A 15,021-nucleotide genomic window follows, 5' to 3' on the forward strand; every position below is an offset into this window, starting at 1 on the left:
CTGCCATAGCAAGCACGGCATCCCTCAGCTGACAGTACAACAGGTGGAGGCTGCTGGACCCATCATCACTGGGCCACTGCTGGAGAGTCAGAGGCCAGGCCACCCATCCAAGTACAGACGGCATGCAAGAATGGGACCAGGCCACTGCACAAGCCTCCACTGCGCCACCAGAGTCTTCCACCACCGCCTCAAGTTCTGGAGCTTCCCCTACGGGGCAGATGTCCCCTGAATCCTCCTCTCTGCCCAGCATATCACCCATACACTCCTCCCCCTGCCCCTTGTCGTCTCAACATGTCCTCCGTTACAACGCTCCCGGGGATACAGATTCCTAATGACATTATAACCGGGAGCAAGCAGTCCGGTCATTGGCATTGAGGGAAGGCACACTATCCATCTCAAGGGCTAGTGCCGGGAAACACACTGAATGCCATCTGGGAGAGGCTCACCCAGATATAGTGGCAGGAGGCAATGAATCAGATCGCCCAGGAGCAACTGGGTGATCGATATCCCTGCTCCACTGCGTGGGGGGGGCACTTATGCCACATGTGTGCAATCCAGTGGCGCAATGATATTGGGGAAATGGGCAATGGTGTAGAAAAGTTCTTCATCAGCGAGTCTGGGTGGTGGGCTTCTTTAATGTGCCGATGGGCAGGCCTCATGAGCGCATCTAAGGCTTGCTCCAGCACTTTGGAGAATGTTGGCTGTGACACCCCATGCAGTGTCCCAACAGTGTGTTGAAACACACGCAGTACTGATGGTGCTCTGGAGGGGAGCCTCGATCAGGGTCAGCAGGTCTGCTATGGTGTGCCGTCCAAGCTATAGAGTGTGCCTAATTTTTCATCAGTCAGTGTCCAAGGTGATGGGCAGACATGTTATATGGGTGGCGGCCTCAGCAGCACATGTCTCCTCCGCCTTTGTGGTACCCGCCTCCTAGCCTGCTGTGGCCTTGCATGCTGCTGTAACTCAATGTACAGTAGCAGGTTGTGGATGCCATAGTTGTCTGGTTTTTGAGGCATGTTGTCTGGATGGGTGTTTGGGCAAGGTGTGCGTTTTATGTACCCTTACTGAGTGGATTGGGTGCACCTGTGGCTTTTTTATTTTTTTTATTTTACACACCAGCATTCATATACCGGCAGCACTGAGGTTGAGTTAACTGAAATGCATTTCTGGCAGAATTACTGATGGTTTTCGGCAGTGATTTGGCAGTATTTCACCTTCTAATTCAGTTGAATAACTGTGGCTTTTATTTGCATTAATTCAGCAGTAATTCCGCCAGTGCTAAATCCGCCAGCGAGTTTCTTGGAGATATTTCCACCAGTGCTAATTCCACAGACGGAATTAGCGCAGATGGAATTAACCTCGTTTTGCTGTTCATGTAATTTGGCGGTGCAGTAAAAGTGGCGGTAACGGAATTACTGCCACTTTTTTACCACACCACCAGCCTTGTAATGAGGCCCCATGTCTTTTGTCTATTCCATTCCCCTGCTGTTAGACAGAGTTTTCTTGACTGCACCCAAAGGTATTCTTGGAGTTGTGGTTCTGAAAAAGACAAAAGAGATCTCTGACCGGAAGAGAGACTAACGGGTATTGTGGAAAGGACAGCGGTACCAGCAAACATATGCAATGCACAATGGGTGGGGGCGGTCGGGTGGTTAAGTCTCCAACCCCAACTGCCTCACTCCGTCTCTGGCGTAGTAGGACCAGCTCTGGTACACCCTGGCAGGTCACCTACAGAGGGTCAGGGGGGTCACTCTTCCCTTCTGGCACTGTAGTGACTATTTGGAGGACTTGGTGGACACACAAATGACACGTATTAGATCTCTGAAGTAACCAAGACTAACACATTTGGAAGTCCTTCAAATAAATGAAATGGAACTAACTGGAGACTAAGAACTGCCACTTCCCATTGCATTTTGAACGCTTTTGTCCAAAAAGTGCATGAACATCTGGTGTGTATACATGCTTCACTTATTTCAGAGCGAGTGGGGCTGTGTTGGCGAGATGGTATTTAATAACCTAGACTTCTGTAACCATGCAGCAGGATGTTTTGCTCTTCAAAAAGGGGTAACCATAGGACTTGGCTAACCTATACGTAAAAAAAGCAATGACACAAACAGTCCTTTTACCACTGCTAAATTCTACATTCTAAGATTTCTGAACAGCTCCAAGTAGTTTAGAGGGGTTGTATGTTTGTAAAAGCCACAGAAGAAGTCAACCAGCGCCTTGGTGTAAAGCTCTCTATAAATAAATAAACCAATCAATCAAACACATTTAGTATATTTTTATTAAGTGCACCTTTAGGATGGGAGTTTATGTGGGGTCTGCATGCTTTATGCAAGAGCTCCTGCATTATATGGATTAATTAATCCAGTAAACAGAGAGAGAGAACAGAAATTGACTCTGAAATATGTGCAACATAGGATATTTGGGCAGTTCAGGCTTACTAGGTTTATATGTGTACTATTCACGAGTAGGTGACAACTGAAATATAACCGAAATCCTTCCACAACAATAAAGAACAAAATAATCCTGATCGTTTTGTCTTTCCCTCCCTCCGATTGTGGGCATGTCCTTAAAAGTTCATTTTGCTTACCTGAAGATTTCTCTTGCTTTTCCTGATGTTGTGTTGGAGCAAGAAGTTGCCCTCCAGGGCAAACCGGCTATACTGATCATCTAGTTGGGATAAGAGGTTGACAAACAATATGGTGGCCATTGACACATTTGAGGCTGCATGCTCCCTGCAACATTAGAAAAGAAGTGTATTAGCAGTATGGAGAGATGAGCTGCTTGGGCTTGATAGAACCCCAGAGAGGGACTTCCACTATGACCACGAGCCCAGTCAAAGGATTATTAGCCAATCTGACATTAGATTTCAACTGCGAAAATCTTAGATCCCTTTCATGTCCCAAAGCCAATCTATCTATTGGATTACTATTGTGAAAATGGTACATCCCTTTAGTGTTCCATTGTGCGTCGAGATACTGCTTTATTTTGTATTAGCACAGTCAATACTGACAATCAAAATACTTTTCGTCCTTAACAAAGGTTCTAAATTGATCAGTGCTAGGACATACTCCCGATTTGTAAAGGTATACAAATGACATTTTTAAATGGATGCTTACTTTCTCCACTAAAGTACAAAAACAAGAGGAAAAGCTCATAAAACACCAAGCAACAAAACAGTGATCATAACCGATTAGAATGCCAACATCCAGCTGATTAATGTGACACAATAGGAGAATCTTTGTCCAGAAGCAGATGCAAAAATGCTCCAATATGCGATGCTGAGTTCTGCCACATGGCCATTTAATATGCATGGGTGAAAAACATGAAATCTAGGCCACAAAACAAAATCCAAAAACCAGATGGAGAGCAATATTAATTAGAAAAGAAGGCTTCTGTTTTACACATGAACACAACTGCATATAGATAAATGTATTGGCACAAACAGTAAAACAATTGATATAATAACCAGTGAGACAAGAAAACAGTCCATGGATACAAAATGGGAGAGGTCCACCTGTATACTCTCCCCACGATTTGTATTTCACGAATCCAACAGATTATGGATAACATTCATTGTAAAAGTGCATAGGTTTGATATGGTGTCATGAAGAGGAAAGACAGACATATACAAAATGAAGTCTAACAACTTTTATTGAGGAATAAACTAATGGGGCGAGATTGGAAGACAAAGGGTTGTACAGCAACAGAACAGGCGTACTTTTCAGAGAAACAAGAAGCAGGTCTCCCTTAACGACAGGACAGCCTAAACTACAGGACTCTGTATAGAGCGGGGGCTGCACCCTTTGGATCTCCAGAGGTTTTGGACTACAACTCCCATCATACCTAACCAGCTTAGTCAATTGCCAGATATCATGGGGTTTGTAGTCCGAAACATCAAGAGAGCCAAAGGTTGCAGACCCCTGGTATACTGGAACTCTGTGTCAATCTCCAATACGAGAGAGGTTTTTCTCTTCTACTCAGCGTCTGTTATTTGATAGTCTAGGACCCCTGGTTTGGACTCACTCCAGCATATCTTTAACACAAATCCTATGGTCAGGGTAGGGTAAGACAAACTCCTGCTTACCAATAAAATGAAGGGAGATTCTCAGAAAGTAGTGTTAGGATGGTTAGCAAATCAAATCAAGTGAAGTGCCTATGCTATGGGGGTTGGGATGGAATCTTTGACCCAAAGCTTAATGTGAAGCCAGACCCAATCTAACCTCACCGATGACCCCTAATGAGGCTAAAACATGTAGGAAGTTGCTTGTTGTCTCGTGAAGAAGGGATGTGATCTAGCCTTTTGGTGTGGACTACACCGTTTTCCTTATCCTCTTTCCCCTTCTGTAATTGCCTGGCAGGCTAATTAATGATTGTCTGGTGGATGGGATACAATAAAATCCTTCCAACCATCACTCTTCAGTTTAGCCTATGCTAAGAGAACCGAATATCCTTAGTTCAATGCCCAGTGTCTACTATAATACATACAGTTCTGGGGTGTCCACACCCACGAGAGCATCTTTCCAAAAACTCAGTCTCAGGGAGTTTTAAGGGCCCCAACACACTACTTTTCTTGGCAGATGATCCCAATGAGAAATAGTCCTCTGGCTCTCTGTAGCAGTGATGCACTCCAATTGGGGAAAGACCCACCTGATTAACTTTCTTGTCCCTAAGGGTCAATTTATGGTCTTTTAGGGATGAAAGTTCTTCCTCTCTTGCCCTATTTATTTATTTATTTATAATGCGCCCGAGCCCGCAGGCATCACGGCGCAAAAAGATTTGCTAGATCCAAGCAGATCATAGGAAAGGAAAATGTATTTAATTGAAGAGAATTGTCTTCAAACGCTTCCTAAAAATGTGCAGGTCTGTAATCATTCTCAGCTCCACAGACAGCTTATTACATGTAGCAGAAGCTAATGCTGGAAAAGAGCGACCGTTACCCCTAGCTCTTTTAATATAGGGACAACGAAGGGGCATTGTGTCACTTGACCTAGTAGTCCACATGGATTGCTTCAGATAAATACTATCCTGAAGATATATCGGAGCTGAGCCATGCAAGCATCAATGAGTGATATTACTAATTTTAAAAGTAATCTTTTCATCAATGGCCAACCAATGAAGATCTCTTCTGTGTTCGTTGACAGGAGCACCTCTTGCGATACTTTTAACAATACGAACTGCATCATTTTGCAGTACCTGCATCCTATGGATGCACCTTTTATTAGCCCCAGCCAGAACGTTATTACAGTAGCCCAGCCTTGGCATAAGCACTGTCCTTGTTAACGTGATGCAGTTAGCCTAGGAAAGGAAAGGTTTGATTTTACGATACTTCTGGTGTGGGCTTCTGAACCCAACGAAGATTCAATCATGATGCCCAGTGTCTTGTCCTCTGTAGAGGTATGGATCAGATGATGTTCAATACGAAAACCTGCACATTCAACACTCAGCTTCGCTCTTGATTGGGTGAACCCAAATACAAGAAACTCAGTCTTGGATCCATTTATGCATAGTCAGTTTTCCGGCATCCATACCTTGATTGATTCAAACACATGAGAAATCTCCTCCGAGTCCTTGTCATAGTCCCCACTCAATTCCATGACGAGCTGGGTATCATCGACTTAGGTGTCTCCTTGTACGTTTACTGGGGCAAAACCTTGGTTTGGGCCCACTACAGGCTCAGCTTAGGCTCTCACGTTTTGCACTTTTATTTTGTTGGCTCTGGTAGCTTTGCAGCTAGCACCAGTATCTGGGTTGCCCAGCATTCTGTTCTATTGCTCTTTGTCTTCAGAATCTGGCGGCCAACAGATTTTGGGTCAGTGATGCAAGCAGGCTTTATACTCTGGCCTCTTTTGCAAGCTTGAACTTTTGTGTAGCCCCGGTTTGCCAGCCCTAGTCCAAGTAAGAGTGTGCACCTTCCTCACCCGAACCAGGGACAGTTCCCATGGGAACCACTTCCCCCAGCCCCAAGGCCCGCTGGGTAGGCAGGGGCACTGCACCTCAAAATAAAATTGATGATGGCAGGAGATGGGATACACCCAGATTTCTTAGAGCACTAATGGACACAGACACCAGAGTGAATTTTAATGGGTCCCCGTTGGGATCCCTCTCTTTATTTATTACCACACTTAACTTTTAAACCTTTTACCTTATATATTAACTAGGATTCCTCTGGCTTGAGCACCAACTGACTGGCGACAGCTACGTAAGTTCACACTTCCTAGGAAGGGGTGCGGGTATCCTTAGGGAGAGCCTGATGTAACAGACAAATTATCTAAACTCAGGTACCACCCACATGGACTATGAGGCCAGAGGATGGGCTCTGTGGGCGGTCCCATCTCGCTAGAAAGCTTTAAGCATGCTGCTACACTATCTTGCTACCTCATGCCACTGTTTATTATAAACTGTTTTTATTGAGATTTTCAAACGAGAATTACATACTGAATAGTCATATTGTAAATAGTATTTATCAGTGGAAAGAGGGGAAAGATGAAGGGAGACAAAAAGGGGAAAAGTATTACAAATAACATAACTTAAACAAACAACAAAGGTCGTCACAGTCCCATGTCTGCTTCTGGAGCTAGTCTGGCGGGGAGCGGCGCGGGTGCACAGTCCACTTCGGAGAGGTGTTGGGTTTTCTGTGTGGGGCAAATCGGATTATCATGAGGTTTAGTGCCAAACATGTGTCCAGGGTTTGTAGGTAGATTGGTTTTTGTTCACGGGGGTTTGTCATCAGACGGATGAAACATGTCCCATATCAAAGATTTCCAAGCTTCATAGATCATGACCGGGCCTTCCCCAGTCTTAATTATTCCTTCCCCACCATAGTATAGTTTCCGCTTCTGACCAGTGTTCTAGGTCCTTAAGCCATTTGGTATAGCGGGGGCCGGTCTGAGTTTTCCATGTCGTAGTGATTGCTCTTTTGGCCAGTATACAGGCCATGTCCATGAATTTGCGAGCAGTACCCGGAGTTGGAGGTGGGTTGTGAGAAGGAACAGTAGAGAACAAATGTCTTAGTACTGCTTGTCCCACCTGGGAATCGGATCTAGACAGTAGTGTTTTGTAAAGGTGTGTACAGAACTCCAGATTGCCGCTTTGCAAATGGACTCAAGGGGAACATTTGCAATGAATGCTATGGAAGCCCCGGTGCCTCGAGTAGAGTGTGCTCTCGGCTTGAAGGGCAGTTCTCTCTTAGCAAGTGATGCATCGGACAGTCCATCTAGATATAGTGGATTTGGAAACTGCATCTCCTTCTCTTCCTGCTGCCACCGAGACGAAGAACTGATTAGTTTTCCTCAGTGATCTAGTTCTTTCCATATAAAACATGACTGCTCTGCGCACATCAAGTGTGTGCAGGCTTTTTTTCCCAAGTTTGATGGGTTTTGAAAGAACGTTGGTAGTTCTATAGGCTGGTTGACATTGAATTTCGAAATTAATTTTGGTGCAAACCTAGGGTGTGTGCATAGAACCACCTTGTCTTTGTGAACAGTTACAAAGGGATCTAGTATGGAGAGCGCTTGTAGTTCACTTACTCTCCTAATGGAGGTGATAGCTATTAAGAAAGCAGTTTTAAGAGTGAGGTTCTTATGTGTTGCTTTGTGCATGGGTTCGAAGGGAGAACCCATTAGTCTGGTCAGTACAACATTTAGGTCCCATCCGGGAGCTGGGTTAGATATAGGAGGGTGGATCCTTTTAACTCCCTCCATGAAGGCTTTAATGACTGGAACTTTCCACCACAACACCTTATGTTGAGATGTGGTGTATGCAGAGATTGCAGCTAGGTGAACTACAATAGAATTAAAGACTAATCCTGAGTCTAACAATTGAGTTAGGTATAGAACAATCTGTGTGGGAGAGCAGTCAACGGGGTTGATGCTTTTTAGCCCTACACCAGATGACAAACCGTTTCCACTTGCTAGAGTAGCAGTAAAGAGTGTTCGGTTTCCTTGCCTCTCTTAGGATGTCCATGCATCTCTGTGGGAGTTGTAAATGTCTAAATTCTATGACCTCAGGAGCCAGGCTGCTAAGTTCAGGGTCTGTGGGCATGGGTGCAGCGTTATGCCCCTGTCCTGTGACAGCATGTTGTACGGGCAGGGTAGTTTCACCGGTGGAAAAAGAGACATCTCCATCAGGTGAGCGAACCAGGGTTGCCGGGCCCACATTGGGGCCACTAGTATCATGGTAAATGGTTCCTGGTGCATCTTGTGCACTATCTTGTTGAGAAGGGGAGTCGGGGGGAAAAGCGTAAACAAATTTCCCTGACCATGGAATCCAGAGACCGTTCCCCTTGGAGCGGTTTTGGGGGTACCCGGAGGTGTAATCTAGGCACTGGGTGTTCTTCGAGTCGCGAACAGATCAATTTCTGGGAAGCCCATTCTGCGAAAACGTTGGAGAGAAGTCTCTGCTGAGTTCGTCTGCCAGAAGTTTGAGTTCCCCTGGTACATGTTGAGATAACAGAAACATGTTGCGTCTGAGAGCCCACTTCCAGATGTTTTGGGACAGCTTGGACAGTCCTGGAGAGTGAGTGCCCCCTTGCTTGTTCAGGTAGTACATGGCTGTGGTGCTGTCTGTGAGGGCCAGCACTGTCTTCCCTTGAAGGCGAGTCTGGAAAGTCTTCAGTGCTTTGAAGACCGCCAGTACCTCCAGCATGTTTATGTGTTTGGATGCTACACTCGGAGTCCAGTCTGATGGGAATAGGTGAGCACCCCATCCTGTGAGGGATGCATCTGTGGTTAGAGTGGCTTCCACTGTGGTGGTGGCGAATGGTTTCCCTATTACGAGTTATTCCTTCGACCACCACCGCAGCGAGAGAACCAGGGCCTGCGAGACCACCACTAGATTCTCCCATTGTCCGCTGGCCTGACACCACTGGCTGTTGAGCCACTCTTGCACTGGACGCATGTGCAGCCGCGCGTGAGGTACCAACTAAATACATGATGCCATCATTCCTAGCAATCGCATGGCTTTGCGTACCGTCACCTCTTGACCGACTACATATTGAGGGATCTGAAACAGCATATTTTGGACCCTCTCGTCGGAGGGGAAGACGAGGCTGTCCTTTGTTCGAATTAGAGCCCCTAGGAATTGCTGGACTTGGCTGGAGTCTAGGCTGGACTTCTTCTCGTTGATGGAGAAGCCCAGTTGGAACAAAAGGTCCACAGTCTTTTGGGTATTTGAGAAGCATGTCTCGTAAGAATCCCCTGTTATGAGCCAATTGTCGAGGTAAGGGTATACTGGAATGGACAACCTGCGCAGGTGGGCTGCTGCCAGTACCTTCGTGAATACCCTCGGTGCTGACGCTATGCCGAAGGGTAGCGCTCTGAAATGGTAGGGTTTGTCCTCTATCATAAATCTGAGGTATTTTCTGTGCGCGGGCAACATTTAAATATGAAAGTATGCATCTTTCATGTCCAGTGTTGCCATGTAATCCCCCTGTGAGAGCAGGGGAATTACTTTCTGCAAGTCACCATATGAAATTTTTGAGTTTGTTCGCTGGGCGAAGATCTAGTACAGGGCGCATGGTTAAATCCTTTTTGGGTACAAGGAGGTACACTGAATAAATACCCTCTTTTACCTGTGATAGAGGCACGACCACTATTGCTCCTTTTTCTAGTAGCAGTTCGACCTCTTGAAGAAGGATGGCGAGGTGCTCCAGTGATAGGCGTCTTCCCCTTGGGGGTCTGAATGTAGGGGACCGACTGAATTCGATGCAGTAACTGAGGGCTATGGTTGACAGTACCCAGCGGTCTGTGGTTATTTCTTCCCATGCTGGTAGAAAAGATGTTAACTGGCCCCCGACCGGAGATTCATGGGAGAGGACCCGAACCTTCGTGTCATTTGGTGTTGGTAGCTGGGGAGCCTCTAGGAGTGGGGCCCTGACCTCTTCCCTTGCCACGACGTTGTCCTCTCTGAGCATATTGTGCACTGGTCCCTTGAGTGGAGGACCAGTTACCTGCTGAGGAGTACTGTTGTTGTTGGTGGTGGTGGTTTTGTCGTTGGCCACGAAAAAAGCATCTGTTGCCGTAACCTCGCTTGTTAGGAGGTCTTGTGATTTGGTCTAGAGTCTTTAGGGTATCAAATTCCTTCTTAGCTGTCTCCAGTGAGTCGTCCACCGCCTTACCAAACAGGTTTGTGTCCTCAATTGGTTTGTTGATGAGGGACGCCTGGGTCTATGGCTTAAAACTTGAATTCCTGAGCCAGACATGACGCTTGAGAAGTATCCCCTGGACTAATGACCGGCCAGCCGTCTCTGCAGCATCTAGCGTGTTTTTAATGATGCTTTGGTTACAGTGTCACAGTGGCTAACAAACGGGTTCGTAAGGGCTCAGGAAATTCTTCGAGGTCTTAGCGTAACTGTCCCCACTGGGCATCAGCGTAGCTTGCCAGCAAGGTATTGTTATTGGCAATTCTGGTGGAAAATGCTGCAGAGGATGTAATCCTTTTTCCCAAGGCATAAAGCTTTTTTCCCCTCCTTGTCCGGGGGTGCTTCGCTAGTATATAGCGGAACCCCTGCCCTTTTCCATGTGGTGGTTACTACCAAGGAATCAGGTATTGAGTGACCCCTAATATATAATGGGTCCGACGGTGAGGGACTAAAAAGTTTCTCAATTCTCGGGTTGACCCCTCTAACCAATGCAGGTGTTGATAAAGATGGAATGAGTCGTCTCTTGACTGAGGCGAGAAGGGGAATGGCCTGACTAGTAGGTGGTTTCTCCTTAATTATTTTCTCCACAAATTCTATCTCTGGAGTAATCTGCCCTGTATCCATTTCAAAATGCGCTTCTGCTTTACCTAGCAGTGAATTGAAAGTGGGTTGGTCATCTAAAGGTGACGGGTTTCTGACTGGTGTGGTCGGAGGAGAGGACAGATCCAGAATGTCAGGGTCTGTGACGCTCCTGGAGACTGCCAAGGCTGTGAGCCACCTCTGTCTGGGTCTTCTTCGAAGTCCCTTCCCCCCCATGTCTGGGTATTCATCAAAGCCCACTTCAGGGTCCTGTTGAACTTCAATATTTAGGAACTCTTCATCCTCCTGAAAGTGAGTGTCCTCTTCAGTGAGGTCATATGTATTAACCTCCTCTTGAAGTGGGTCAAAGAGTCTTGGATATTTGGCCCTGGGGTCTTCATGAAGTATTTCCCTTGGCCTCTTAGGTTTATGTCCACCCCTGAACACGTTACACCTATCTAGTTTGTCCATACACAATTGAAATCTTTCCAAAGTCCACTGGGGTAACCCCGAATGGTCTGGAGTCGGAAAGGGATGCTCTTCCGCCTGTAGCCGTCGAGATCTCTCCCATAGTGTGGAGGATATACCAAGGATGTATAACATTGGAGAAAGGGGACATCCCTGCCTGGTGCCCCTCTGTATGTCCCATGGTGCCAACACCATCCTCCCAGTTTTAACTCTGGCCACCGGTGCCTTGTAGAGGATCTCAATCCAGCGGATGAAGTATCCGCCCAGGCCGAATTGTTTCAGGGTAGCCAGGAGCCACTCCCAGTAAATGGAGTCGAACGCTTTAATGGCGTGCAGGGAGACTACTGCATATGGGTTCCTGCGAGCCTGTGGTTTGTGCTATAATATGCTGCAGTCTGCGTATGTTCGCTGTTGTGCTGCGGCCCAGGACAAACCCATTCTGATCTCTGTGTACTAGGGTCCCAATTACTCTTGATAATCTGTTAGCAAGTATAGTCGTAAGAATTTTTATATCATAATTAAGGATGGCTATTGGCCTGTAGGAACCACACTCGGATGTTGGTTTGGGTATGGGGATCACTAAGGTCTCATTCATGCTGCTTGGTAGTATCCCAGTCTCGAAGGCTTCCTTGTAGACCTCATGTGTGAATGATTTGTAGAACTCTGGGGGTAGCCCGTCGCTCCCAGGGGTTTTATAGGTGGACAGCGCTTTGATCGCCTCATGAATGTCCGCGGTTGTTAGCTCTTAGTTTAATGTGTCTCGCTGGGCTTCTTCTATTGTGGGGAGGCCTATTTCCTCTAGCGTGTCATAGATATCGTCCTGGGGTACGATGGAGTCATGGCTGTATAGATGGGGGTAAAAGCTTCTGGATGTCTCATTAATCCCTATTTGCTTTGTGTGTGTGGTGCCCGTCTGGTCTTTGATTTCGAGGATCGGGAGTTTCGGGTCCTCTTTTTTTTTTTACACAGCCACGAAAGTAGCCTGCCTGGTTTATCCCCCTCTGAGTGAGCCCTGGTGGTTTTTGCGATATAGTCAAATTTACCCAATCTGGCCCAGGATTCCTGGCAGTCTTTCCTCGTTGTGGACATTTCCCTTTCGAGTTCCTTAGACTTAGTGGCCATGGCCTTCACTCGTTTGATCTTCTCCTCACCGCCCTCCAGTTCTTTCTTGAGTGTTTTCCGGATCCCGCCGGCACTGGCTATGAACTCCCGCTTACTACTACCTTCAGGGCTTCCCAAGTGGTGCTCCATTTGTTCACACTTCCCAAGTTGTTGTCCATGTATTCCGTTATTTTGTCATGGAGCCCCTCCGTGAATGCTTCGTAGGTCAAGGCGTCCGCTGCCATCCGCCACATCGGTATGGGTGGTCTTGGACCCTTTGGCTTCCATACCATAAGGAGCGGGAAGTGGCCAGATATGGTTCTGCCTAGGTAGGAGGCAGAGTCTATTTGGGGGAGGTGTGCTTTGTCTATCAATAGGTAGTCTATACGGGTGTATACTTCATGTGGAGCTGAGTAGTATGAAAATTCCCTACCTTCAGGATGCAGATCCCTCCACAGCTCCGACAGGTCCAGTTCTTGTATGACTTTACGTAAGGTGGAGGAAGGTTGGTTGGTCGGTTGCGTGGGAGGGACGGATCTGTCGAGGGTAGGATCATGAAGGCAATTGAAGTCACCTCCCCATATGAAAAAGCAGTCTCTATAGGGAGCTAGCTTCAGTTGTAGTTTGGCAAGATACGCTGCGGTGCCGCAATTGGGGAGGTATGTGTTGATTAGGAACACTTCACATTGTTCAATGCTTCCTCGGAGTATGAAGTATCTGTCCTCAGGGTCCACCTCTTTAGACAAGAGTTTGAAGGGTACATTCCCGCTTATCCATGTGTGCACTCCTCTAGCGTACTTGGAGTATGTTGCTCCAAAGTCCTGTCCCCACCACTAGTCCGGGATCCGAGAGTCTATCTCAGCGACGAGGTGCGTTTCTTGAAGCATCGCAATAGAGATATGTTTTCTTCTCAGGAAGGATTTTATCCTGTTCCTTTGCATAAAAGTGCCCATCCCCCTGACATTCCATGTCAACACCTTGATATCAGCTGTCATATTTATAGGGTTGGCCCCCTGGCCCATTGTGATGTGCCTTCCGACTCCGCAAAATGGTTATGTTGAGGACTGTGGCACCTTTCAACCAAGAACAAAAGAAAAGAAAAAAACCAAAATTGTCCAACTGGACCAACTGCACCCAGCAGTTGAGCAGATTCTGCGTTGCTCAGGTGCCCCCGCTCTGTCAGGGCCCTTCCAGGTCATCTTGAGCGGGTGTGATGCATCAGCAATGTGTTGACGCGGGTTCATTTGCGGGGGGTGCTGTAGGTCGGTCTCATGGGCCGGCTCCTTCCTGCCTTTTATTGTGCGATCAGTGGTTCGATCCATGCCCTGTTTGTCGTCGGGTGATCCTGCCTTGAGGGCTTGGGACGAGGGTCATGGTGCCTTCTCCTCCCCATCCGCCAAGTTGTTGTGTTCTAGCCACATGGTGGCTGCCGCCGGTGATTCCAGAAAAATTGCTCTGCCTTTATGTATTATCTTGAGCCTTGAGGGATACATTAGCATGTATTTGATGTTTAGCTGGCGTAGTCTGGCCTTGATTGGGATGAAAGAGTTCCTCCCCCTCAGTACTAGGGGCGTGTAGTCCGGATAGATGGCAATCTTGGCGTTGCCTCTTTTGATTTCCCCCCCTCACGCGAGAAGCGCAGAACTGCTTCCCTGTCTTGGAAGTTGAGGATTCTGGCTATCATTGCGCGTGGGTGGGAGCCTGGTGGTGGTTTCTTCTGTAAAGATCTATGTGCTCGCTCGACCGCGAAGCCTTGCAAGAGATGGGCAGCGCCCATCTCTTCTTGTATGAGAGTCTCTATAAAGTTGGTAGGGTTGGGGGCCTCCATTCCTTTGGGAATTTCGAGTAGGCGCACATTATTGCATCTAGAGCGCCCTTTGGTGTGTTCAGCCCTCTCTTCTAGGAACTTGTTGCGTTTCTCGAGTTCTTGGACTCTACCTTGCATGTCTTTGAGGATCTCGGTAGATTCCTTTTGTGCGGTCTCTGTGGTGGTCACGCGGTCTGTAAGGTTGCTAATTCTTGACGCATCAGCATCATGTCTGCCTTCACCTACCTCCCCGATTTTAGTGTCTATAAAGGAGCGTAGCCCGCTGATGGCCTCTAGTATCCGATTGTCCTCATCATTCTCACCAGATGTTGGGTGTCTCAGGCTGTGCCCCTAGGCCTGCTGGTCCGGTTCGTTGGACTTGCCTGCAATGAATGACTCCATGATAGTGTTTTTAGTTTTGACTTTGGATTTTGGCATGGCCTTTTGTGGTGTGTCGGCCCGCCTGGAGGATGGAGCAATGCTGCATGTTCCCTGGGATCCAATTGGGGGTCGGTCTCCAAACGTGGGTCCCAGGTGGCTGCTCCAGAGAAAGCTCTTGTGTGCACCGGGGGAATGACACCAGATGATTGTGAAGTAAAGAGCTTGGGGCAGCCGGCGAGCAGGGGCAATTGCTGACTAGTATTCCTCAGCTGTATCACAGCACCCTATTCCTCCACGCAAGGTTCTTGTTGCAACGACTTCGTCCCTGGTCTCTCCGCTGCAGGAGGCTGTGTGCCGTTGTATACGGTTGTGATCTCTGGTGTGGTGGGTCCAAGGGCGCCCCTGTAGTCTCTGTTAAGCGCTGGTGGTCCAAGTGTTTGGGGGCGGGCTTGTCCCCGGTACAGTGTCCTCGTGGGGGTTAGGAATTGTTTGTGCCCCCAAGATAGTCAGCAGGTTGCAGCGGGAAGATCCAGTGATCTGA

The 15,021-nt window shown here is 47.5% G+C and overlaps 1 protein-coding gene across 3 annotated transcripts in view; it reads right to left on the reverse strand.

Moving 5' to 3' along the window:
- STAT1 (signal transducer and activator of transcription 1) overlaps positions 1-15,021 on the reverse strand; it is an 876,601-nt gene that overhangs the window by 770,609 nt on the left and 90,971 nt on the right. For all 3 annotated transcript variants that reach the window (XM_069615679.1, XM_069615677.1, XM_069615678.1), the window contains exon 3: positions 2,594-2,738. In XM_069615679.1, coding sequence (XP_069471780.1) covers positions 2,594-2,738 — 145 coding nt within the window. The remainder of the gene's footprint in view (positions 1-2,593; positions 2,739-15,021) is intronic.

This window comes from Ambystoma mexicanum, chromosome 9, assembly GCF_040938575.1.
Source record: "Ambystoma mexicanum isolate Mex_15411 chromosome 9, UKY_AmexF1_1, whole genome shotgun sequence".
Lineage (NCBI taxonomy): Eukaryota > Metazoa > Chordata > Amphibia > Caudata > Ambystomatidae > Ambystoma > Ambystoma mexicanum.